This window comes from Martes martes (genome assembly GCF_963455335.1).
Source record: "Martes martes genome assembly, chromosome: 3".
NCBI lineage: Eukaryota > Metazoa > Chordata > Mammalia > Carnivora > Mustelidae > Martes > Martes martes.
This window is the reverse complement of record NC_137890.1, coordinates 55,357,662-55,382,942: the sequence shown is the minus strand read 5'-3', so window position 1 is coordinate 55,382,942 and position 25,281 is coordinate 55,357,662. Positions and strand designations below refer to the sequence as shown.

Sequence of the window (25,281 nt, the reverse complement as noted above, 5' to 3'; positions counted from 1 at the left end):
CTTCTGGATTGTTTACATTTTCCAAATCAATGTTTAGACCATTGGTTCTTCAACTTTTCACTCCAGGTATAGCTACAAAAATCTGTGTGTACCATTTTTTCTCATGCCTGAATATTCTCAGCATGTCTTCTCTCTCATCTCTCAGTCTTATACTTGTTTGGAGGCAGCTTCCTTCTCCCTGGGCCAGAGCGAGCCAACCTTAAGATCAGTTGTGCTCATTATTCAGGTTGTCATTAGTGGGGCACCATTGAAATGATATGGCCCTGTTTGTGCTCTTGGGTGGTAGTTAGTACTTTTCATCACTAATTTCACTTGTAAAATGAAGATCTCCTGATGCCTTACATTTTTTTCCTTTTTTTTGGGGGGGGGCTCGGAACCTTATCTAGATAACAGCATTCACATTTTATTTTATTTGTTTATTTTTAATTTTTAAAAAAGATTTTATTATTTGACAGAGAGAGAGAGAGAGAGAGGGAGCAAGTAGGCAGAACGGCAAGCAGAGGTGGAGGGAGAAGCAGGCTCCCTGCCGAGCAGGGAGCCCAACATGGAGCCTGATCCCAGGACCCTTGGATCATGACCCAAGCCAGCATCACATTTTAAACAAGACAGCAGTTCTTGAGGATCTTTACGGACTTCAGATCATGCTTAGAAAATCAGTATTTTTTGTGCTGGTTGGTAGTATGTGAACTCTCATTACTAGTGCAGGTGCTTTAAACTGGGGATTGATAGTGTTTCAAAGGGAAAGGCTGTCATTTGGAGTCTCCCAGTTTATCAGTTTTAAATATGGCCTGTTTTCACCAGATGACCTTAATGGTGCCGTATTTTTTTTTTCTTTTTTAGTTCTTTGTGTGTTCTACTAACTAGTTTCCTCAAGGTGTTATTGTTTTAAATTTTTTTTGATATTTCGTTAGTTAGGACCACATTTATTTTGTGGCTATTGTTTAAATGCATTTACTACATGTTTTATGACTTTCCTGACCTGTGGTTTTAATAAGTGTTGTCTGAGCTAGAGGGAGAAGAGCTGGTCAGTAATGGGCATCAAGCGTCACTGACCGAAGTGCCTCAGCGCCCACAAAATGAAAAAGATGCAATTTGTTAGTCATTCGTTACAGTGTAAATATAGCTGTTGTCATAGAACACTGGGGGACATTAAGCTAGGTGGGCTTCTGGTGTTTAAAGGTAAATGTTAAAATAAGAACATAAGCTAGCACATCAGCTGTTAAGAATGCTCATTGTTAATGTTTGTTTTTGAGAGTTGGACACCATAAAGCAAGGTTTCCATTTTTTCTGGTGACTTTTCCTGCAGAATTGCATTTTCTTTAAGGTACTTAATCTGTCTATAAATCTTCTTGCGGCTAGAGCATGTAATTGTGTTTCGCTTCATAAAGGCAATAGGAAATGGTAAGGGGATGAAGGGGGAGAGACAAGTAAAGAAATAAGATGTAGGAAGAACCCAGATGGGGAGCTTTTACAACTAGTGTTTATACTTACAAAGGGCGGATTTTGGTTTTTGTTTTTGTTTTCCTTTTCCTTTTTTCATTTTAATAGGGATTTACCTGAGGTCCTACATTCTGCTTGTCCATCATTGTAATTCAGAGAAGTTTCTCCCTGACTTCAAGAAATTTATAGTCCGGTGATAAATTTTAGATTTATATATATATATTTGGTCAGAGGGCACATGATATCTGTGTATGAGAGAGAGGTGAGATTTACTCTAGGAGAAGTGTTGCTAGGGTTTTAACAGTATGAGAAGTTATTTGAGCTGGTATTTTATAATCATTCTAAAGTTTGATTTTATCATCTTCATTGCTCCTATCTTTTTACTGGCATGTTTTAGTTTAGAGAGGTGTTTTGGCTGTTTTTGTTAAAAAGTGAGTGAATTTTCTTCAGTATTATTTTGTTGGCCAGTACAGTGCCTTCAACATAATCTTTCCAACTGCTGACAATGCCTTTTTTCGAACTGCTAGTAGATCCAAGGGACTGTGGGAATAGCCCCCCACCCGCTTTTCAGATGAAAAGTCACTATAGAGGATGTTTTGATAGGACCAAAAGGACGATACCTCTTTTCAAAATGTTATTGTGTGTCATGGATTCCTGAAACATAACTGAGGGAGAACGACCTAGGGGAGCACTTGTTCATTTTGTGAACTCCTAACTCTTACCCATGGGGAGACATTCCAGTATAGTGAACTTTGTGACAGTCCTGGTAATGAATACACCAAGCATCCATATTGTGGTTTTACCATTTTCCAGTTGAAGAAACCAGAGCCTTTTGGAGAAATGATTGATTGTAGAGCTGGGACATAGAAAATACAAAGTGGACCTAGAGGATCTTAGTAGTGCCAGAGGGTTAGAAAGTGCTCAGGGGCACCTGGGTGGCTCAGTGGGTTAAACCTCTGCTTTTGGCTCAGGTCATGATCTCAGGGAGCCTGCTTCCCCCCTCTCTCTGCCTGCCTCTCTGCCTACTTGTGGTCTCTGTCTGTCAAATAAATAAATAAAATCTTTAAAAAAAAAAAAAAAAGAAAGTGCTTAGAAAATAATTGGGATTGTGGGCATGTCAGAAGGATATAGGGACCAACTGGAAAGTGCTCTGAATAGCTAAAGTTGGAACAACTGGAGCCACAAAGTAAATAATAATAGATTATAACGCAAAGAATACAATAAATACCCAGGAGTCCATATTGATATAAATAAGAAATGGGGAAGGAGGGACAGATCTTTCAGAAAAATTCTAATTAATAAATGTAAAAGAAGTGAAGGAATTAAAAGTCACCATTAAAACACCGCAGTAATAGTTGTTTCAGGCAAGACCCACTGTTGAATGGTAAAATTAGTGGCAAAACTTTAAAACATGGTATTTATGTAGTTTCAAAATATTGCTTTCTAAATATTAGTTACTGTGGTGGTTTTAACATGTCTAAATTTCTTTGATATTCCTTACTCTAAGAGAGGGGAGCTTAATTCCCTTCCCCTTGAATGTGGGCTAGACTTAATAAATCTTTTTTTTTTTAAATGAAAGAGAAAAATCATAACTTTATAGCAAAGAAACCAGGCAGACCACCAAGAGCTCAAGATTAACATCACTAATAATAAGTCATGTTGATGTCATGCACTCCTGGTATGATGTGATGGGAAGGGCACTACCTAAAATCCATAGCCTCTGTGCAGTCATCAAAAAACCTCAGATAGACCCTAGCTAAGGGCCGTTCTTCAATAACCAGTAGTCTTCAAAAGTGTCAAGTTGGTTAAAGACAAGGAAATACTGACAGATTGTCACAGATTTAGAGGAGACACAGATAAGGAGTCATGATGATTAAATATATAATGTGATATGATGGATTGGATCCTGAAGCAAGAAAAGGGTATTAGTGGAAAAACTAGTGAAATCGCAGTATAGTCTGTAGTTTCGGTAGTGTTCTACCAGTGTTAATTTGGTAGCTATGATAATGTGCCATGGGTATGTAAGGGAGGGGAAGCTAGATAGTAGGGTATATGGAAGTTCTCTGTACTATCTCTGCAACATTTGTGTAAATCTAAAATTGTTTCAAATATAAGGTTTTTAAAAAAGGGAAGGCAGGAAAAGGGGCGATATGTAGGCCTATTAACGCCTTGCCCTCCGCTTCTTGAATTGAATTGTGAGGAAACACTTTCCTGGAGGAAAGTGATTCCTCCAGGGTTTATTTTCCTATGTTTTTCTATTATATTCTTTTTTTTTTTAGTTTCTCCTTTATTTTATTTTCTATTATATTCTGATTATAAAAACAAAAAACTGGAGAACATATAAAAAAAAATCTACTATCTTACAGAGATAGCCACTGCTCACATTTTGTTGTATATCCTTTTAATGTTTTTTGTATCACAAGTGTATGATTTTTAAAAATAAAAATGGAATCATGTTATTAAAGAAAAGAAAGGAAGAAAAATGAGCTTTGAATCCAGACAGAGCTAGGTCTGTGTTGTGGCTCCACCTTTTCCTAGCCCTATCGTCCTGTGCCAGTTAGACTTTTTTGAGTACGTCGTTACTACGTCTTTACTCATTCCTGCAAGTTTGTTCTTCAAATATTTGTTCAGCACTTAATGTACTGTTCTAGGCTCTGAAGATACAGTACTGAACAAAGCCAAACCCTTTCCCTCCTGTAGCTTGTACTTGTTCACATCTAAGTACAACAGATAGTTGTTTAGAGTTTGCTATAACAGGAAACAGAGAAATGGAACCACAGCTGGAAGAAGATATTTATTAGCATTATTACCGACCGTAGGACATTTTGGGAGGATGGCTTCATCTTAATAAAAGGACCTTATGTATCTGTAGGAGCTCTTCCCAGGCCATTAGTTAAGAATTGAGATTTGGGACAAACCGTAAGAGACTCTTAATCTCACAAAACAGACTGAGGGTTGCTGAGGGGAGGGGGGTAGGGAGAGTGTGGTTGGGTGTTGGACACTGGGGAGGGTATGGGCTATGGTGAGCGCTGTGAAGTGTGTAAACCTGGCGATTGGCGATTCACAGACCTATACCCTTGGGGCTAATAATACATTATATGTTAATTAAGAAAAATAAATTAAAAAAAAAAGAAATGTGATTTGGAGCCAAAATTTTGCTGTAACAGGGAACAGAGAAATGGAACTGTAGTTGGAAGAAAGGACATTTATTAGCATTATTATTAATCATAGAGACATTTTGATAGGATGGCTTCATTTTAATAAAAAGGATTTTATGTATCTGTAGGAGAGATTCTAGCCCATTAGTTAAGAATTGGGATTTGGAGTCAGATAGCCCAGATTTAACTTTGGTCCAACTGTTGTATAATTTTGTTACCTGAAGGAAAAGTTACTCAGATTCTCTGAATTTTGGTTTTATCATCTGTAATTAATAGTGAAAATGATAACCCCCTAAGGATTAATACAAGCTCATACTTTTAAAGAGCGTTATAGTCAACTGTATTGTGCTTTTTAGTATCTCTCTTTGGGTCTTAGATGGAAATAATAGTTGGGCTTATTATTTTACAAACAGTGAGTTGAATAGTCTCCATATTAATATTGTTATAGATTTGTTTAGTACACTAATAATTTGTATATAGAACTGCATTATTTTTCTTTCCCCTTATTAATTCAGGAGGAAAGAACATAAGCTTAAAATTGACAAGCAGCAGTTTTCAGAAGGCATGGTGCAGGGTAATATGGATGGGTAGAGGGAGGAGAGGGGATTTAATTTCATCCACCAGTAGGTTGTAGTTCCATATTCACATAGAAGTATACCCCCATTCCTACTGACATGTTTTGTTTTCCCCTAGACTGACTTGGTGAATACTGAATGCTGCCTTGAAATGTTTCGTATTGGTTGTGGGTTGAGCTGGTACATTACATAGACAGGTTACTTCCTGTCTTCATTCTTCAGTCAGGCTTTTTATTTTTTATTGGTTGTTTAGACTAGATTTAATACATTTTCAGAGCTGCCAAAAACAAATGTAATAGATGGTATCCTGAGTCTACAACTGGGCTCACTGGGCTATGATCAAACTCTGCCTTTGGCAGGCTCTTTGATACTTGCTAAATTCTCTGGCTTGGCTTGTTTACTTAAGTTCTTAGAAGTTCGAAATATAAACTTTGGGTGAATTCATTGCAGCATGACTCTTTGAGTAAGCCTTTACATATGGAATGGTTTAAATATTATTTGTGCCTTCAAAACCAGTCTTAAAAACAAAAAAGGTAGGGTGCCCGGGTGGCTCAGTCAGCTAAGTGTCTACCTTTGGCTCAGGTCATGATCCCAGGGGCCTGGGATGGAGTACCGTGTCAGGTTCCCTGCTCCACAGAGTCTGCTTCTCCCTCTGGCCCTCCTCCCATTTGTTCTTCCAATCTTTCTCTCTTTTTCTTTCAAATAAAATAAAGTAAAAATCAAAAAAGGTAGATATATTATTTATTCCTAAATCTAATTTTTATAGTCAGTCATTCTAATCCAGTGAAATTAAATGAATTTCTGGCCTTGGCCTTCCTACTACATTAATAAAATTAATTAATGGCACAATAGCCTAAATAAAATAAAATTAATTAGTAGCAAAAACTGTGTAATTAATTTAGAGAAGGCCCAAATTTTGTAACCTGTGAAGCATGGTAAGTAACTTAGCAGTGCCAAAGCTGCCACTGGCCTTCTGTCTTCTCTTTGGGGCAAGTAGCTTCTCTGACCACAATGGTTTAAACCAAGGGAAAATGTCCAGGTTTCCTGAATTTTGTTTTGGGGGAAGGTTAAGGAAATGATCAGAAACGACTTTCTTTTCACTAATGTATGAAGGAGTAGGGAGGCTGTCTACTTTCTTTGCTCTGGTGGTGGATGTGTTTGATACACTGTTTTACTTCTTTCCCATTCTGTTTCAGAGTCTGATAAAGAGGAGAAACCACAAAGCACTGTTATACCCAAGGAAGTGACACCAGCCCTGTGCTCACTCATGAGCAGCTATGGCAATCTCTCAGGGTCCGACAGTGAGCCAGAAGGTAAGTCATGGGCTCAGTTGTTACAGGTGGGTTTGTTTTGTTTTGTTGCTTTTTGAATTTGGTGTATACTATGCGCCAGTAGCATCCTTTCATGTGTCTTTCTGAGGACAAGATGTGTCAAGCACATTCTTTATTTCATCTTCACATTTTTCATTTGGTGTTAGCATGGGATAAAGGAAAACTTGAGAAATGAGGAAATGTATTGCTAGTCTGGGAGAAAAAGGCAAAAATAATATGGCAGGATAGGAAGGGGAAGAAATGATGTTCCACTAATGGAATCAAAGAAAAATCTAAAAGATACAGCAAAGAAAGTTAATTTCCTCTGTTTACTCTCAAGAGCCCTTGTCTTAACATATTTAGAGCACCTTTGGTCGGTGAAAAGAGGTCCTTGTAACAAAGTGAATGACAGAATTCCTTACATGTATGTAGAGCATTTTTTTATGGAGCATATTTACATAAATTACCTCATTTGGAGAACATAGTAACTCTATTCTTGTGTCAGATTAGCCTGTGTGTTTTAAAGACTGGATGAAATGGAATCCTTTCAAGGTTCTTTCTAAGTAATTGGTGATGTACAGTACAGGATACATGTCTAACCTTTAGAAATGACAACAAACCAGCTTAATCTAGCATCTTTTCTTAGAGTTACCTCAAAGTTGTATGTTGTTGATCTGTTGTAACATGGCAATTCTAAACCCACGGTTCATATAAATAATCAGCATATGTTTAGTGAATAAGTCTTGCCCTTCTGTTGTGGAAAGCTGGCTCTGCACAGTAAGTTTATTTGGGCTTTACCAACTATGAGAGAATTCACGTGTCTGTGTCTCTGCACTAGATGTGTACTGAAGATAAAGAATACAGGGTCTACAGGTAAGTGTGTAGAAGGAAGGGAAGATTTTAATGTAATTGGATGACGATGGTGGCACTTCTAATGTTAATTAAGCTAGAGATAATCACTGTATAGTTGGAAGATGATGAAGGAGAACAAGTTGGCATTTACTGTGAAGGATAATGTTTAGATGTATCTGTAACATAGGGATTTTTTTCTTCTTTTTTAATGCACCATGGTTTACTATGGTAGCTGTTTAAAAGCTACTTGAATTTTGAAATATAAACTACTTTGGTTTTGCCAGGTATTTCTTAACAGATGGTTGCCTCTTCTTGTTTTTATTTTGATTTTAAGTATAACAGTATTCATTTCTTTACTCTTGTTTTCAGTACACTGATAGAAGATGGAGTTATTCTTTAAACATATATTACATTTCCTGCTTATCGCGTGTTTTTATGACAGGTGATAGCAATGAAAGCTGTTACCACATTACTGAATCTTATAAAAAACAAGCCACACTAATGCTCTCGCTCTCTCTCCCAAGATAAAACATTTAATACTTTCATTTTCATGTCTTTATTTGCATACACACAAGCAGACATGCAGGGGGAGTGGCAGGGAGAGGGAGAAGCAGGCTCCCTGCTGAACAAGGAGTGCCTGAGGGACTTGATCCCAGGACCCTGGGATCATGACCTCAGCTGAAGGCAGACGCTTACCCGACTGAGCCACCCAGGAGCTGCCACCATTTTTAAATTAGAAGAAAGGAACGAAACTGGGAGGGATCTTTTGAGGTCCCACTCCTTCATTTGTAGAAACTTCTGCTTAAAGAAGATAAGTTTACAAAGCTAGTGTGTGAGAGAGCTGATAGAAAGCCTAGGTTTAGGGACTTAAAAATCTAAAAAAAGCCAGCCTTTCATTGTAGTCATTCTCTTTGTTATATTTACTGTCTTACTGCACAGAAATGCATAGCTTTATCTTATAGATAAGAGAAGGTATTTATCTATTAAAAGATACATTTTATCTTACATGAATTTATTTTTACTAATTGTCTACAATGCCCTGCCTGAAGGAAAAACCCCTTGCTTTATATTCCTAAGCCTTCAGAATTATTATATTTAGTTTAAATTCAGCTTTATTAAGCCATCCAGGTTACCAGCAAGTTTCCAACTTCCATTGTAAGTTCTGGGCTATGGGATAGGATATTGACACATAGGGGCTTTGGAAGAAATAAACCAAAGAAATAAAGTGGGCTTTTCTGAACCATGAAATCGCATCTAGAAGGCTGCTTATTTAAGTGGATTCTAAATGGAGAGGAGCAGTTTGATTCCTCACAGATTTTAACAATTGTATCATCAATTGTATCATCAATTTAGGAATCGATACAAAGGTGTATAGAGGATCTTAAATGTGACCAGTGCTGTTCCAGAATGATTTTTAAACAAGGAAGGGGTCCCTCAAGAAAGACTAAAGCAAAACAAGAGGCTGTGCTTGGCTCTGGGGATGTCAGAATCATTAAGATCATTAAGTTATACATAGGAAAGAAAATTTCAGTGAGTGATATTTCCAAATGGGTTAGTTTGATATCTGTTCTGGATTTTGCGTGTTAGTTTTTTGTTTTTGTTTTGCCATGTTAGTTAAGCACAGTTTTGTAGCTCTCCAAAATTTTTTTTCTCAAACTGGTGTGGGCTAGGACTGGGGGTCCTCCAAATTGAAAACTCTTTTTTTTTTTTTTTAAATTAACATATAATGTATTATTAGCCCCAGGGGTACAGGTCTGTGAATCGTCAGGCTTACACACTTCACAGCACTCACCATAGCACATACCCTCCCCAGTGTCCATAACCCAACCACCCTCTCCCTACCTCCCTACCCCCAGCAACCCTCAGTTTGTTTTGTGAGATTAAGAGTCTCTTATGGTTTGTCTCCCTCCCAATCCCATCTTGTTTCATTTTGAAAACTCATTTTTTTTTTTTTTTTTTTTTAAAGATTTTATTTATTTATTTGACAGACAGAGATCACAAGTAGGCAGAGAGGCAGGCAGAGAGAGAGGAGGAAGCAGGCTCCCCGCCGAGCAGGGAGCCTGATGCGGGGCTCGATCCCAGGACCCTGAGATCATGACCTGAGCCGAAGGCAGAGGCTTAACCCACTGAGCCACCCAGGCGCCCCTGAAAACTCATTTTAAAAGGCCACAAACCAAAAGGTGTGATTTATAGATTTGAAAAAATTCATTGGTTATATTTTAAATTTATTTGGATTGATAAATATTACATTAAAATATGATTCTAAGCTGGGAAATGTTGTGAGCCTCAAGAAAAATGTAAAGAGTCTCAGTTCCTCATTCCTTAGCAGAAAATTGACAGTGTAAGCTCTGATTCCTTTGACTCTTGTATTCCTGGATTGGAGGATCAATACTTTTTTTCTTTTTCTTTTTTTTTTTTTTTTTTTAAGATTTTACTTATTTATCTGAGAGAAAGAGAGAAACTGTGAGCAGGGGAGGGGCAAAGGGAGGATCAGACTCCCCACTGAGCAGGGTGCCCATTTCAGGGTTCCATCCGAGGACTCCAGGTTCATGACCTGAGCCGAAGGCAGACGTTTAACCAGCTAAGCCTCCCAGGCACCCAGAAGATTAATGCTTGAAGGGGAAGGAAATAATAGAGAGCAGTACCCTGGCTTTTCTTTTTGCCTTTTGCTACTATTCCCATAGTTTTGAACTCTATAAACCACTTTGAATTCTTTGCTCCATTCTTATATGGTTACATTTCTCTAATTATTTTTCTTTTTTCCATCATTTTGAGGGCACATCAAAGCCGTGTTCATCACAACAAATTCTTTCTTTCTTTCTTTCTTTCTTTCTTTCTTTCTTTCTTTCTTTCTTTTCTTGGAGATAGAGAGCATGCACAGGCATATGCACTCGAGTGGGTTGGAAGGGGAGAGAGGATCTCAAGTAGGCCCCATGCTCAGCACGGAGCCCAGCATGGGGACTCAATCTCATTAACAACGCTGAGATCATGACCTGAGCTGAAATCAAGAATTGGATGCTTGGGGCACCTGGGTGGCTCAGTGGGTTAAAGCCTCTGCTTTCAGCTCAGGTCATGATCCCAGGGTCCTGGGATCCAGCCCCACATCGGGCTCTCTGCTCAGCAGGGAGCCTGCTTCCCACTCTCTCTCTCTGCCTGCCTCTCTGCCTACTTGTGATCTCTGTCTGTTAAATAAATAAATAAAATCTTAAAAAAAAAAAAAAAGAATTGGATGCTTAACCAACTGAGCCACCCAGGTGCCCTGTCATAGCAAATTCTTACATAGTGCTTATTCTGTGTCAGGCCCTGTTTTATGTGCTTTACTCATCTAATTATTATAATAACCTCATGAAGCATATGCCATTATTTATGAGGATATTTAGGTAGAGATAAGTAACTTGCTCCAAGATCATAACTGGTATGTGATGGAACTAGAACTTGGAACAGTTTGGGACCAGGGTTTGTGCTTCAAATACTTACCCTGTACTTCCCTTCAAATGTAATTAACACTTGGGTGTAAAGGTTTTGAGGGATATGATTAGACTCCTACACTCTTGTTCAGGCATTTGAACCCAGTCTCCCAACTTCTGGAATCGAACTCTTTATATCACATCAGCTTGTCAAAAATACAGAATAACCATTTTAGGGGTGAGGGAAGGAGATCCTTAAAACTTGTGAGTTTTCAACTAATCATATGGTTTTTCTTCTTTATTTTGTTAATATGGTGAAATGCATTGATTGATTTTCAAGTATCAAACCAGTCTTGTATTCTCAGAATAAAATCTACTTAGTCATGATGTATTACCTTTTTAATACATTACTGGATTTGATTTGCTAATAATTTATTAAAGATTTTTAATTCCATGTTCATAAAGGATTATTGGTTTGTGTTTCTCTTTTCTTGTAATGACTTTGGATTTGGTATGAGTTGGGATCTGTTTCCTTCTCTTCATTTTTTAAGGGTCTGTGTAGGATTGCTACCATTTTTTTTGTGTTTGTGGAATTCAGTAGTGGAGTCATCTGTACCTGGCATTTTGGGGGGAGGGTAGATTTTAAATTATGAATTTAATTTCCTTAATAGGTATAGGACTATTTAGATTTTCTATTTTTTCTTGTTCAGCTTTGGTAATTTGTGTTTTTCAAAAAAATTTGCTTCATCTAAGTTGCCAAATTTATTGGCGTACAGTTACTTAAAGATATTTTCTTGTGCTATCTGTTGGATCTATAGTGATGTCTTCTCTTTGATTCTTCATATTATTAAATGGTATTTAAAAATTTTTTTCTTGATCAGTCTTGCTAGCTGTTTGTTAATTTTAGTAATCTTTTCAGAGTATGCCAACTTCTGGCTTTATTGATTTTTCTCTATTGGCGGTTTCTTTTTTCTTTTTTTTGAAGATTTTATTTATTTATTTGACAGAGAGAAAGCAAGAGAGGGAATATGAGCAGGGGAAGTGGGAGAGAGAGAAGCAGGCTCCCTACTGAGCAGAGCAGGGATCCAGATATAGGTAGGGCTGGATCCCAGGACCTTGGGATCATGATCTGAGCCAAAGGCACGTGTCCAACAACTGAGCCACCCAGGCGCCCTTCTTTTGGTTGTTTCTAACTCATTGATTTTCACTTTGTTATTTATTCCCTTCTCACTCTCTACCTTCTGTAGTGAAAGTTCAGATAATTGATTTTAGGCTTTTCTTCATTTCTTTTTAATTTTTTAAAATTTTTAATTCTTTTCTTTTTTTTCTTCATTTCTTTCTTTTTTTTTTAAGATCTTATTTATTTATTTGACAGACAGAGATCACAAGTAGGCAGAGAGGCAGGCAGGGGTGGGGGGGAAGCATGCTCCCCGCTGAGCAGAGAGCCCATTGCGGGGCTCAATCCCAGGACCCTGGAATCATGACCTGAGCTGAAGGCAGAGGTCCAACCCACCGAGCCACCCAGGCGCCCTTTTTCTTCATTTCTCATAAAAGCAATCAAAGCTATAAATTTGCCTCCATGCATTGCTTTAGCTGCATCCTACAAATTTTTGTTATGTTTTCATTTTTATTGTTTAAAAATATTTTCTAATGTCTTTTGTGGTTTGTTCTTTAACATGTGGGTTAGTTAGATGTGTGTTGTATAGTTTCCAGAGATTTGGTAGTTTTCTAGATAGTTTTCTGTTAATGATTTTACTTTAATTCTGTTATGGTCAGAGAGCATATTTGCATACTTATGGGTGTTTTTTTTTTTTTTCAGTTCATTGAGACTTGTTTTGTAGCCTAACACAAATGAATGTTCACGTGAACCTGACAAAAATATGTATTGGGTTGAGTGTTTGTCAGTTTGAGTTCTTAGTCATACTCAGGTCTTCTCTATCCCTGCTCATTTTTTGTTTAATTTTCTTCAGTTACTGAGAGCAGTGTTAAAAGTCTCCAATCTTAATAATGGATTTGTCTGTTTCTTGTTTCAGCTCTGTGGGCTTTTGCTACATGTATAGTGAAATGCTGTTATTAGGTGTTACTCTTTTGCTTTCTTGATGAATTGATTTATAGTTATGAAGTGTCCTTCTTTGTCCCTGGTGATAGTCCCTGTTTTGAAGTCTCCTTTGTCTGATATTGATATAGCCAATCCAGCTTTTTTATAATTGGTGTATGCATGGAATTTTCTTTCCTCCTTTTACTTTTAGTCTGTGACTGGTCGCAGGCAGTCTTTGCTTTGTACTTCCTTGGTAACTGAGATTTATTCTCAGTTCTGTTTGTGAAAGCAAGAACTGCCTACAATTTAAAGTTGGTTTCTTGTAGACATGACATAGTTGATCTTGTTGTTCCCTACCACCCCGCCCCAGTCTGACCACTCACCCTTTTAGGTGGGATGTTTAAACTATTTAAACATATTGTAATTATTGATATGGCGTGTTTCTTCTTGTCTCACCTTTTGTTCTATTTTCCTTCTTTTCCTGCCTTTGGATTTATGCTGCCTAATTATTAGGGCAGTGCAAATATAGGTTTATTCGTTGACCTCTTTGTTTTACTTTTTAGGAGTTAAACTATCTAGAGTTTATAGTATGCAGCTTCCACTTATCACAATATACTTTCAGTGATGTTATACCACTTCATATAGGATTTAAGAATTTTATAGCAATATACTTACACTCTTCTCTTCTGTTCCTTTGTGCTGTTGTTATCAGGTTTTCCTAGAGATGTTATGAATCCTACATGCATTGTTACTATTTTTTGCTTAGAATAGTCAGTTATCTTTAAAACCTTTTTTAAACCAGAAAAAAATGTCTTTTGTATTTATCCACATATTGACTATTTCTGATGCTCTTCATTCCTTTGTGTAGATCCAAGTTTCCGTCTGGTATTATTTCCTTCATAGAGATCACTTTCTGTAACTCTTTATGGTAATCTCTTCAGTTCTTGGCAGTTATATTTCTGATTTGAAAAATATGGTTCTACATTGAAAATGCCTAGTTTTTATTAATAAGTAGCCAGCATTATGGCTGCTGGGGGCAGTATTATGGCTTTTTGGGTTATTTTGGAAGTTTACCTTTTTTTTGTTGTTGTTAATCTTTGTATTTGTTTTTCATTGCTTTCAGAAGCTCCCATTAAGACTGAAGCAGACATTCTGATGGCCGATGAGGTTCTTCATAGCAATAATCCTAAGAGATCCAGTCCCAGTGCTAAAGTGACTGCTAGGAAGTATGAGAGCCCAAAGAAAAATTTTAAAAAGACAAAACCTAAGAGGAAAAAAGATTATCACAATTATCAAACGTTATTTGAACCACGGACACACCATCCATATCTCCTGGAAATGGTAAATGATTTTTCTTTATATTCTAATCTTTGTTTTCTTCTCAGATGATAAAGATAGAGCCACTGGGTTTCCTCATGGGTTCATGCATGCGTGTTTTTAAAGTTTACCAAAGACGTTTACTCCTTGAAGACTCCATTTGTGTATCTTGATTTTGAAGCTGTATTTGGAATACAGCTGATATTCAGTAAATGTGGAATAGTATACTTTTCAAAACTGCTTAAAATAAAAGAATCTGTAGAGTTAACTGATTGGTAAGGAAATATGAATTGAGGTGTACTGACATTTTAAAAGTTTCTCTTGAAATCATAACTAAACACAAAGGCAGACTGAAGGGAGAAGGAGTTTTTTTATGTGTTTATTTTGTGCATTATTGGCTTTATTCTTAGTGTGATGTGCTGAAAAATCTATTTCTTCAAATTTTAAAAGAAGCAGCAGCACATCTTTTGATTCTAAGTAATGGACATGAAGTTGTTCAAAGATCCAGTTCTTTCATGCTAGAAGTAATAGAAAATATTCCAAAATTTTTACTAGAGTTGTAGAACTATTGACAATGTGTGAAAGTCGTTTTTGCCCTGTCAGCTAAGTGTTTCTGCTATAGCTGAACTGTTCTGTGGCTACACTCTTGGAGGTGTTACATGTAGACACAGTTGTTTCTTTTTTAAATTGATCTGGAATGGACTGTCTATTTTGTAAATTTCAGTGTTTCTATAAAGTAAATTGCATTTTTAAAATACTTACCCGTAAGTGGTAAATTAAATCTTCTGTTCACTAGATGTTCATTCCTTTGTGAGGTCTCTCTACTGCACTAATGATATCAGGCGATAAATTGAGTGATCTTATCCTTTTTGACAAATCACAGATGATTCCTTGATTATGTATTTCATCTAAATACAGGGGATTTTTAGATTTCCTTCAATTACAATAAGCACAAAAGTGAAAAGTTACAAAAGCCCAGGAATGTTGGGATTTTTTTACTGCTGGTTTCATCATTACTATATTTACTGTATCTGCTTATCAGTTTCTATACTGGTTGTAGGTTTGGGTTTAGGAGGGTCCTCTTCGACCTGATTTGTGGATTAAAGAATTGCAGATGTTTAAACCTGTATTTCCTGCCCTTTGTTACATACTCCCAGAGAGGATGCCCAATGTGAACATTTGTGCCATACAAAAAGCTAGATAATCTTGGTACAAGTTAAAAGGAAATGTTCTTATATTGTTTTTTAACAAGATAATTTAAATATAATAATCTATTTAAATATATATTACAAATTTATTAAAAATTATATTGTAAGTATATAAATATATATATCTTTATTGTTTTGTTCTTTATATGGGGGAGACACATAAAATATTTTAGGATATATTTTATTTACCAGCTAATCCTTTTATTTATTATTTTTTAGCTTTTAGCTCCGGACATCCGACATGAAAGAAATGTGATTTTGCAGTGTGTTCGGTACATCATCAAAAAGGACTTTTTTGGACTTAGTAATACTAATTCTGCAAAAACTGAAGATATATAGGTATCTGATGTTTCAGCACTCATGTGAAATAGTCCCATCCTAAAGTTAGTGGAGGAAAAAAACCTTTTTAAAAAAACAAAACAAAACAAAAAAAAGTGGATTAGTAATTAAATTATAGGCCTCATGGGATATTATGTTGGATTTTTAAATCTTTCCTTTGAATCTATGCAAATAAATACATAACTGATTTTTAAGACTGTGTCTGTATTGTATTGTGCATAGTATTTGCTGGCAGAATTCTGTTATTTATATTTACTTGTATGTATTGCTGTCAGGTAAGGAAGTCTGCTCTGGGGACAGTTAAGAATTGAAGATACTGGTTTAGTAGTAAAGAAAAAAGCTTTAAAAATGTTAAATTCGGCTGAGCAAAACTGTAGCTTAGGGAGAGAAGTACATTCATTTTGTTTTTAATGCAGGAGAACAAGAATCATTCTTTAATCATAGCAAGGGGGATTATTTAGAAAATAAACTGTATCAAATTAATATATTCAGAAGGTCTTGAAATTTAAAATTTCCCTGTTTATTTCAAAGGACATTTTGAAATTCACCTATTGGCAATAATTAAGTATTTCAAATATTGAATGTTTGGAATATTAATATAGATAAGGCCTTTGAGTGTGTTTAGATTCACTGAAAGTGCTTGTTTTTGTTATGGTTCAGAATTGGACCTTTTTAATTTCTCTGTTGAAAACTATATAAAGCATGGAACTTGATGAAGCCCATCTAATTTATAGGCAAAACAGTAGTTTGTGAAATAAAGTAAAACCATAAGACCAGTTTTAAGATTTAATTAAAATTCATCCTATGAGCATATCAATTGAACCCTTTTTAAATATTAAGATCCTTTAATACCAAAGATTTTTTTTTCCCAGAATTTTTTTAAAAATTTAATTTCTTTTCAGTGTAACAGAATTCATTCACCCAGTGTGCACGCAATACGTGCCCTCCATAATACCCACCACCAGGCTCCGCCAGCCTCCCACCCCCTACCCCTTCAAAACCCTCAGATTGTTTTTCAGAGTCCATAGTCTCTCATGGTTCATCTCCCCCTCCAATTTCCCTCAACTCCCTTCTCTCCATGTCCTCCGTGTTATTTGTTATGCTCCACAAATAAGTGAAACCATATGATAATTGACTCTCTCTGCTTGACTTATTTCACTCAGCATAATCTCTTCCAGTCCCGTCCATGTTGATAGAGAAGTTGGGTATTCATCCTTTCTAATGGAGGCATAATACTCCATAGTGTATATGGACCACATCTTCCTTATCCATTCGTCGTTGAAGGGCATCTTGGTTCTTTCCACAGTTTGGCAACCGTGGCCATTGCTGCTATGAACATTGGGGTACAGATGGCCCTTCTTTTCACTACATCTGTATCTTTGGGGTAAAAATACCCAGTAGTGCAATTGCAGAGTCATAGGGAAGCTCTATTTTTAATTTCTTGAGGAATCTCCACACTGTTCTCCAAAGTGGCTGCACCAACTTGCATTCCCACCAACAGTGTAAGAGGGTTCCCCTTTCTCCACATCCTCTCCAACACACGTTGTCTCCTGTCCTGCTAATTTTGGCCATTCTAACTGGTGTAAGGTGGTATCTCAATGTGGTTTTAATTTGAATCTCCCTGATTAATACCAAAGATTTTGATCTTATGTTCTAGTCACTTGTGCTAGCTAGAGCTGGAGCCCTCCCCTTTTGACTGGGTTTTTAAAAAAAATTAGTCTGTCGTAGTTGAAAAATTGACGTTACCTGACATTGTGATTATTGAAGTCCATAAATCTTGCCTGCAAGAAAAAGGCAAGAAAGCTGGTGGCAGCCCTGAAGAAAGACCTCTGTTTGTAAGATCCTATCCAGAATCCTGGAGCACCTGGCATGTAACACTGTGATACTACAGACCTGAGATCAAAATTCATACTTAGGCCAGTGTTTCACCATACAGATCTTATTGTTTCATTTTCCTCCTCCAGTGAATCCCATGTTTTAGAAAATTACCTGTCCACCACATTACTTAATTCAGTTTATACAACACTGTTGAATTCTTACTTAGATGCCAACTGGAAGCGTGGATTGATTGAAAATATAAAAATGAATGAGTCCTTGCCTGACTTTAAGGAACTCAGTTTAATTTTTATGTTATTCATGACTGTGACTCTTAAACCAATCCATTTCATCAGAGTGAAGTAACCAGTGTTACAAAACTGGGTTGGTATTCTAAAATATGATTTAGTCTGTAGTTTTATCATAGGTTGGCATGCAAATTCCATAGACTTTACATAAATGAATTCAGACTCTCAGGCTGCTTTCACAGACCTCTATAACTCCAGGAATGTTCACAATCACTGCTTTAAAGGGTATTGTGCAAAAAGTTTTATTTTCAATTTCTCTTGCTTACTAATAAATGTATTTAAGACGGAAAATGCTCTTCTGAGTACTGCCTTGGCTATGTCTGGCAGTCTTGAGCTCTGGTGACTGTTGTCGTTTATTTCTAAGTGGGTAATTTCAGTTTCAGTTGCCAGATTCAGCAATTAACCCAGGAATTCTTCAAGTGCGTTAAAAATTTTTAAGCACCTAGAATACAGCCCATCTGGTTTCTACTTTATGGAATACATGGTCAATATTTGTAAATATTGAGTGTTTTCAGAGGGAGGGGTGCCTATTCTTGGATACAAAGTTTTTTTGGATTTGACTTGTTAATTGTTCATAGAGTCTACATTCCTGTCTTACTGTTCATATAGTGAATTGATTTCTGAATGTGAAAGAAAGCAATATATGATGACTTTTGGTGAGTTGTGTCTTTTGTAACTGTGAAATACTCTTGTTTGTCCTCAGGACTCTCTGCAATGACCTATTTCCCCCAATTAATGTAGTCAAAACAGCATTCTGGGAGTTCAGTCTAATGGTCTCTGGGGAATTTAATCCATCTATATTAATTGAAATTGTTGAAATGTTTGGATCGTCCCTGTCATTTTATTTTGTATCTTACTTCAGCATTTCAGTGGCATGATTGAGCATTGTTTTTTCTCTTAGTTTTTCTTTCTAGTGCTTTGGAAAGAATCAAACCTATTGCTCTTTCTTTAGTGGTTATCCTTTTCTCTGAGTTTGCAGCTACAGTGGCTGTATCTTCCACTCCTCTCCCTTACCATTCTTACACTTCCCCACCTGGGCCTCTCCTCCTGGTGTAATGATGTGGGATTTGTTTCAGATTAATCTCTGTTATCTTGGTGTATGTGTTTGTGTGTGTTTTAACAGTACGTGTAGTTATTTAGACAACTATAAGTTTTACTGTTTCCTTCTCACTGCTTTTTCTTTCATCCCAAGGTTAGTTTTTTGGTTTACTGCAGCATATCATCAGTTAATCCCATCAGACTGAATCCTCCACTTGATTTTTTTTTAAATTGAGTTTTAGGGTGTTAGGTTCAAAATCCTTTCCCTTTAGAATTTTGAAGCCCTAATATGATGGTTTGCTAGCATCCAGTATTGCTGATTTAAAAACCCAACACCAATCTGATTCTCTCACCTTCTCTTTTTATATATTGATAAAGACCTGTTTTTTTCTGTCATTGAAAAACATTTAGGATTTTCTTTTTATGCTTTGAGTCCTAAAAGTTTCACCATTGTGTGTCTAGGTATGTGGGACATTTGTCATACCCCATGGTCCTTTCGCTCTGAAGAATTGTACCATTCTTGGACGAAGAGCAGATTCTAAAATGGTTTCTTTAATGATTTTCTTTCCATTTTATCAGTTTCATTTTTCTGGAACTCTTATTGAGTGAGTGTGGGACCTCCTGCCTTGGTCCTCTGTCGCTGAACATTTATATTTTGTCATTTATATTTTGCTCCATTCTGGAAGAATTCTTCAGATGTGAGTGTCCAGATCATTGATTTGCTCTTCAGGCATGTCCATTACAATAGTATTTTAAGTTTTCTGTTTCCTTTTAAGTTTAGTCATTTGTTTTTAAATATTCAAGATTGCTCTCTTGGTCTAACTGCTTTTTTCATAGATGTGGTAACCTTACATTCCTGGGGATCTCAGTTGGAATTTTTACATTATTTTCTATTACTTCAATTACTTGTGTTCCCTATTGCCAACTGTTTTGTTAATTTATTAATTATCTTTACCACTATTTGTTGTCTTTAAAGGATCACTCAAATATATGGAAGAGATTCACTTGATTAATATATTGGTAGTTGGGTGTGGATTTTCCCCACATTGCTATGAGCCTTGTTTTCTCCAAAAGACTTTTTTACCTTGACTGGGAGAAGAGGGCTTGTTCACAATACATGGATGGGAATGGGCAGGAGATCTAGGCTCTTGTTCCATCCTCAGCCCCATCCCTGGAGAGTCACCATGTTTGCCAAAATAGAGGTCTTGATTCTGAGGACAGAGCTCTTCTCTCCAGGACAGAACTCTCCCACTCCCACTAATCACTTGGTTTTGGAGGTGGACAAGGTTAGGACGGGACAGTCACTGCTGGAGGCCCCCACCTTTCTGTCACTTGTTGACTCAGCTTAGGGTATCCTTAGGATTGCTTTCACCTTTTTGATTGTCGTCTCCTGGGCTGGTTAGGGCTGAGGCTCTCCATTCTTGTTTTTTGGCGGTCTGATCAGCTTTACAGGGGCTCCCCAACTTCAGTGGACATCAAAATCACCCAGAGGGCTTATTAAATCCAGATTGAAGGGCCCTACCCCTGAAGATTATAAGGAGGTTGGGATGTGGCCTGTGAATTTGCATTTCTAACAAGTTTATAGGGATGCGGATAAGGTTTGTCTGGAGGACCACATTAAGAACCACTGTGAGACGTTTAAGAACTTGAGAGTTTCTCAAAACCACTGGCACCCCAATATTACCTTTTGTACTCCTTTCCTGTTGTAAATCTCCAGTTATTTATTTATTTATTTATTTGACAGAGAAACACAGCAAGAGAGGGAACACAAGCAGGGGGAGTAGGAGAGGGAGAAGCAGGCTTCCCATGGAGCAGGGAGCCTGATGTGGGGCTTGATCCCAGGACCCTAGGATCATGACCTGAGCCAAAGACAGGAGCTTAACGACTAAGCTATCCAGGCGCCCCTAAATTTCCAGTTTTTTTTTTTTTTAACATCATTTCAAGGAATTTGTAGCATAAGGAGAAGGATAGTCCACTGTTTTAATCTAGACTTTAAATTTCTTCATTCATTATATTCTTCAGTTTTAGAATAAGCTTCTTTAAAAATACTTCTCCTGTTTATGGCTATTTTAAAAAAATATTTTATTTATTAGAGAGCACACACACATGAGAGAAAGAGAGACAGAGCAAGAACAGGGGGAGAGTGAGGAGCAGACTCTCTACTGAGCAGGGAACCTGACATGGGGCTTGATCCCAGGACCCTGGGATCATGACCTGAGCCAAAGGCAGATGCTTAACCAACTGAGCCATCCAGGCACCCCGTTTCCTTGTTAAGGCTTTTTAAGAAACTTTTTGTTTTAGAAAACGTCAAACATATGTAAAAGTATAGAGTAATGCAATGACACCCATCTTCCCACCTGTCATGCAGCTTCAATGCTCGATCAGTCTGTGGCCAATCTTATTTCTATCCACACCTCACCGATCCCTCCCCACCCAACTTGAGATTATTTAGAATCAAATGCCCAGGCATCTTAATTATTTTATTCTTACACATTTCAGTATATATCTCTAGAAGGTAAGGACTTAGAAAAATCCCCACCGGGGCGCCTGGGTGGCTCAGTGGGTTAAAGCCTCTGCCTTCAGCTCAGGTCATGATCTCAGGGTCCTGGAGTCGAGCCCCACGTCGGGCTCTCTGCTCAGCGGGGAGCCTGCTTACCCCCCTCTCTCTGCCTGCCTGCTTGTGATCTCTCTCTCTGTCAAAGAAATAAATAAAATCTTAAAAAAAAAAAAAAAGAAAAATCCCCACCATATCTTTTAAATTTAGTAACTCCTTAAGATCATCAACTATCCAATCAGACAAATGAAGTTTCTATAACTTGTTAAGATAACATAGTTGAGGGGCACCTGGGTGGCTCAGCGGTTTAAGCCTCTGCCTTCGGCTCAGGTCATGATCTCAGGGTCCTGGGATCGAGCCCCGCATCGGGCTCTCTGCTCGGCAGGGAGCCTGCTTCCCTCTCTCTCTCTGCCTGCCTCTCTGCCTGTTTGTGACCTCTGTCTGTCAAATAAATGAATAAAATCTTTAAAAAAAAAAAAAAAGATAACATAGTTGAGATCATTCTGTGTGTTTCATTTTGTGCCTTGTTTATGTATCTCAAGTGCCAGATTGGAAAAATATATTTGGGGCATATTTAAAATTTGCTCAATTTGCTATTTACTACTTGTCACCTTCCTCTTTTCCATGAAAAAGTAGACATTTAAATTCTAAAATGGACTACGTATCTTTATTTAAATGTGAAGATGGCAGTGCCAAGCGTAGTAGAGCTTACCGCTGCTCTTGTTGTGAGGGGAGAGGAAGATAGGAAAGCCCTGCTGAAGGAACAGGCCAGGGCCAGGGTTTGCCATGTATTTAATAAGCATGTGAAAGTTGCCCTATTGACTTCCTTTGTCCAGTATCTATTTGCCAGATACATAAGGCTGAAATGGACTGAATGGTCACTCTGAGAACGGAAAGCCACTTCGACTGTGGTGGAAGCTTGTTCCAGAACAGTCTCCTGTTAGCATAGCTGGGGGCTTCTTGAGAGTGGCATAAGAAATGATGATTATTTGAAAATTGGAAGAGGAGGAAACCAGTAAATGTGAGTAAATGGAGTAATAGAGAAGACAGATACTCAGAATATGCCTGAACTGACATTTCTGTTCTTGATCACGGTTGCCGTAGACTGTGCCCTGCAGTGCGGTGCACACTATGAAACACTTCTGGGGTCTTCTCTTGATCCGTTGTACCAGTTGACTATAATGTGTCTTTGTGCACCCCCAGGACAACCTATAATGGCTTCACTTCAGAAGTTTTCATAGTTTGTGTGAAGGTTTCCATACTGTGATTTCTGTCAGTCTCTAACTGGCTACTGAAGGGCAATACCGCCATTTCCTGAGTCAGCTATTTGCGAACACATAGCATCTATATGTTTTTCTGGTTACATTTCTATTTTTATTTAATTTGTAAAGCTAAACTGTAGGCTTTATTTTGGTTACTCCAGTCTTCCATTGTGTCGTTTTTGATCGTTCAGTTCAGGATACCACATTGCGTTTAGCAGTGTGTCTCTCTGTTACCTTGTTCATTTTGTTGTTTTTTTTATGACAAGAGTAATATGCTCATTGTAAAAATTCAAATAATCCAGTAGTATATAAAATAAAAAAGTGAGGTTTGATTTGCCCTATACTCTTATCATCATGTTACCCAGAGATACCACTGTTAATAGTTTGGAGTGCATTTCCAGACTTTTAAGATACACATATTTACAAATGTCTAAATATGCTGATATAAATTTTGTTTTTAAATAGAAAAATCATCATAGATATTGCCTTGCAAATTTTTCACTTGACGGTATATCATGAATATTTATGTATATATATGTAAATATATGCATGTATGCATATATATGCTTTCACTTTTAACATCATTCCCCTATGGGGAAATTTGTTTCCAGTTTTTCTCTAATGTTAATGAGACTACAGTGAACACTGCTGAATTTACAGTGATACACACTCTGTGTGTGTGTTTGTTTTTATCTATGAATGAATATTTCTGTAGGAGTCTTGGGCTCAAAGTTCAAATGGCCTTTAGAAGGCTATATCAAATTACATTCTTATTAAAAATATGTTTATAAAACATATCAAAACTTGAAATAAGAAAAATAGATTCGCGTATGCCCTTTCAGTGTCACATGAGTAGTAGTTCTCAAAGTGTGGCCCAGGACCTTTCAGGGGGTCTGTGAAATTCAAACTATTTTCATAATTCTAGGACGTTATTTGCTTTTTTCACTCTAATTCTTTACGGATGAATAGTTTTCCAAAAGCTATATGATATGTGATGCTGTCATCACTATGACAGCTAATGGGAAGTGTCCTTGGCTATTCTTGTGTTGTCTAGAATTTTCTAAAGTGGTAGGTTGAGGATAAACATACATGAGTTTTTAGAGCTTAACTCAAGTTGTTCTTAGTACTCTTGCTGGCTCTCTTTGATTTTGCCTGTTATAGTCTTTGTAACCTTGTAATTATTGAATTAATGTCACCAATAAATTATTATTTTGAAATGCCAGTGATCTGGAAAACTTTAAAATGATGCCACTCAGCTCACTACTTTTTTGTGTTAAAAACAGAGATTTAAAAAATGTTATTCATGTGAATATGTAAATGGTTTTTTGTTTTTAAGTGCATTATATGCTTAAATTTTATTTTAATTTCTAATGATATGTATATTAATAAATATAACCCATATAAACAAGAGTTCTTGGAAATCTCAATAATTTTTAAGAGTGTGAAGGAGTCCTAAGACCAAAATGTTTGGGAAGTCACTGTACTAGAGCAGTATCTAAGAAATGCACCTAATGGTTAACTGACCCTTTTTGTTTGACTGATTGATTAGGGCCCAGACTCTGTAAGGCCTGATGTTAACTTGTACAAAACTGATAAGCCGCAAATGAATTTTATTTGGTAGAGTGACCTGTTCATTTTCTCTAGTAAAAGGGAGGTTATAGTTGTTTAGCCTTGTAGGACATTAATCATTTGACTGTAATCTTACTCCTGCATTCTCTTCCAGTATCGTCTCATATCATCCTTTGGGATCCTTTGATAATAAGTTAAAGAAGTCTTTTGACCTGTGTTTACTATCTTGTTCCAACTTTTGAAAATTATTCTTTGACAAGTTCACGAGAGTTTCTTTTTATCCATGCCCTTACCAATGTATCACAGATCTTTTTACTGGTTTTGCTGATGCTATTGAAAGACTTAAGGACTTTAAAGTTAAGAAAATTTTTTAAACATTTCCTCAGTGTTCAGTGCATCTGCTTTCTGTTCAGGGGCCTGAAGAGGATTCAGGACTATAAGAGAAGGACTAGGCAGTGCCCAGGCTTCCCCTTCCATATCCCACATGACATGGGGAGATGTGCCTTTCCTTCGAATACGCCTACCCTGGGAGCCGGTACTGTCCGCAGCTGCCAGTCTAGAGCAGTAGTAGGGTCCTCAGTGTTGGACCCTTCACATGGAACACATGTTATATTCAGACAACCTTGTTGAGGGACAAGAATGTCCCAAAACAGCAAATACAGTAATTTTGTTATTCTCTCAGGTAAGAGAATGGCGTCTTTTTTTGCATTTTCCTGACACCAGTTGATTTGGGAAACAAAGGCAGAAGAAAAATTACTAAATTTCCTTACTACCTACAGCCCATTGACAAGTCCTTGAAACAGGCAGAGTGACATTCCTCTAGCGACTCAACTGCCTCAATGTTAATACTTTGACAAGGGCAAAGGACAGTCTTAACCAGACTGCCCCTCCCACCCCCAGCCAGGATCCTTTAAGTCTATTTTAACATACAAAAATTCCTTTAGAAATTTCCTTTATCTCTAAACCCCTAAAACTGTTTACAGTTACCCCCAAGCATATGGCCCACCGTTACACATCTGAAGGGTCTCTTGACTAAGGTTTTATTAGACCGTAATAAATGACCTTTTCCCAACAATAGCTAGCCCTCTCAA

The 25,281-nt window shown here is 37.2% G+C and overlaps 1 protein-coding gene across 1 annotated transcript in view; it reads left to right on the top strand.

The window, feature by feature from the left end:
• NUFIP1 (nuclear FMR1 interacting protein 1) overlaps window positions 1-15,845 on the top strand; it is a 45,217-nt gene extending 29,372 nt beyond the window's left edge. The window contains exons 8-10 of the mRNA XM_080799537.1: window positions 6,370-6,486; window positions 13,904-14,121; window positions 15,525-15,845. Of these exons, the coding sequence (XP_080655663.1) occupies window positions 6,370-6,486; window positions 13,904-14,121; window positions 15,525-15,644 (455 nt within the window). The 3' untranslated portion in view covers window positions 15,645-15,845. The remainder of the gene's footprint in view (window positions 1-6,369; window positions 6,487-13,903; window positions 14,122-15,524) is intronic.
• Window positions 15,846-25,281: the final 9,436 nt, after the last annotated feature.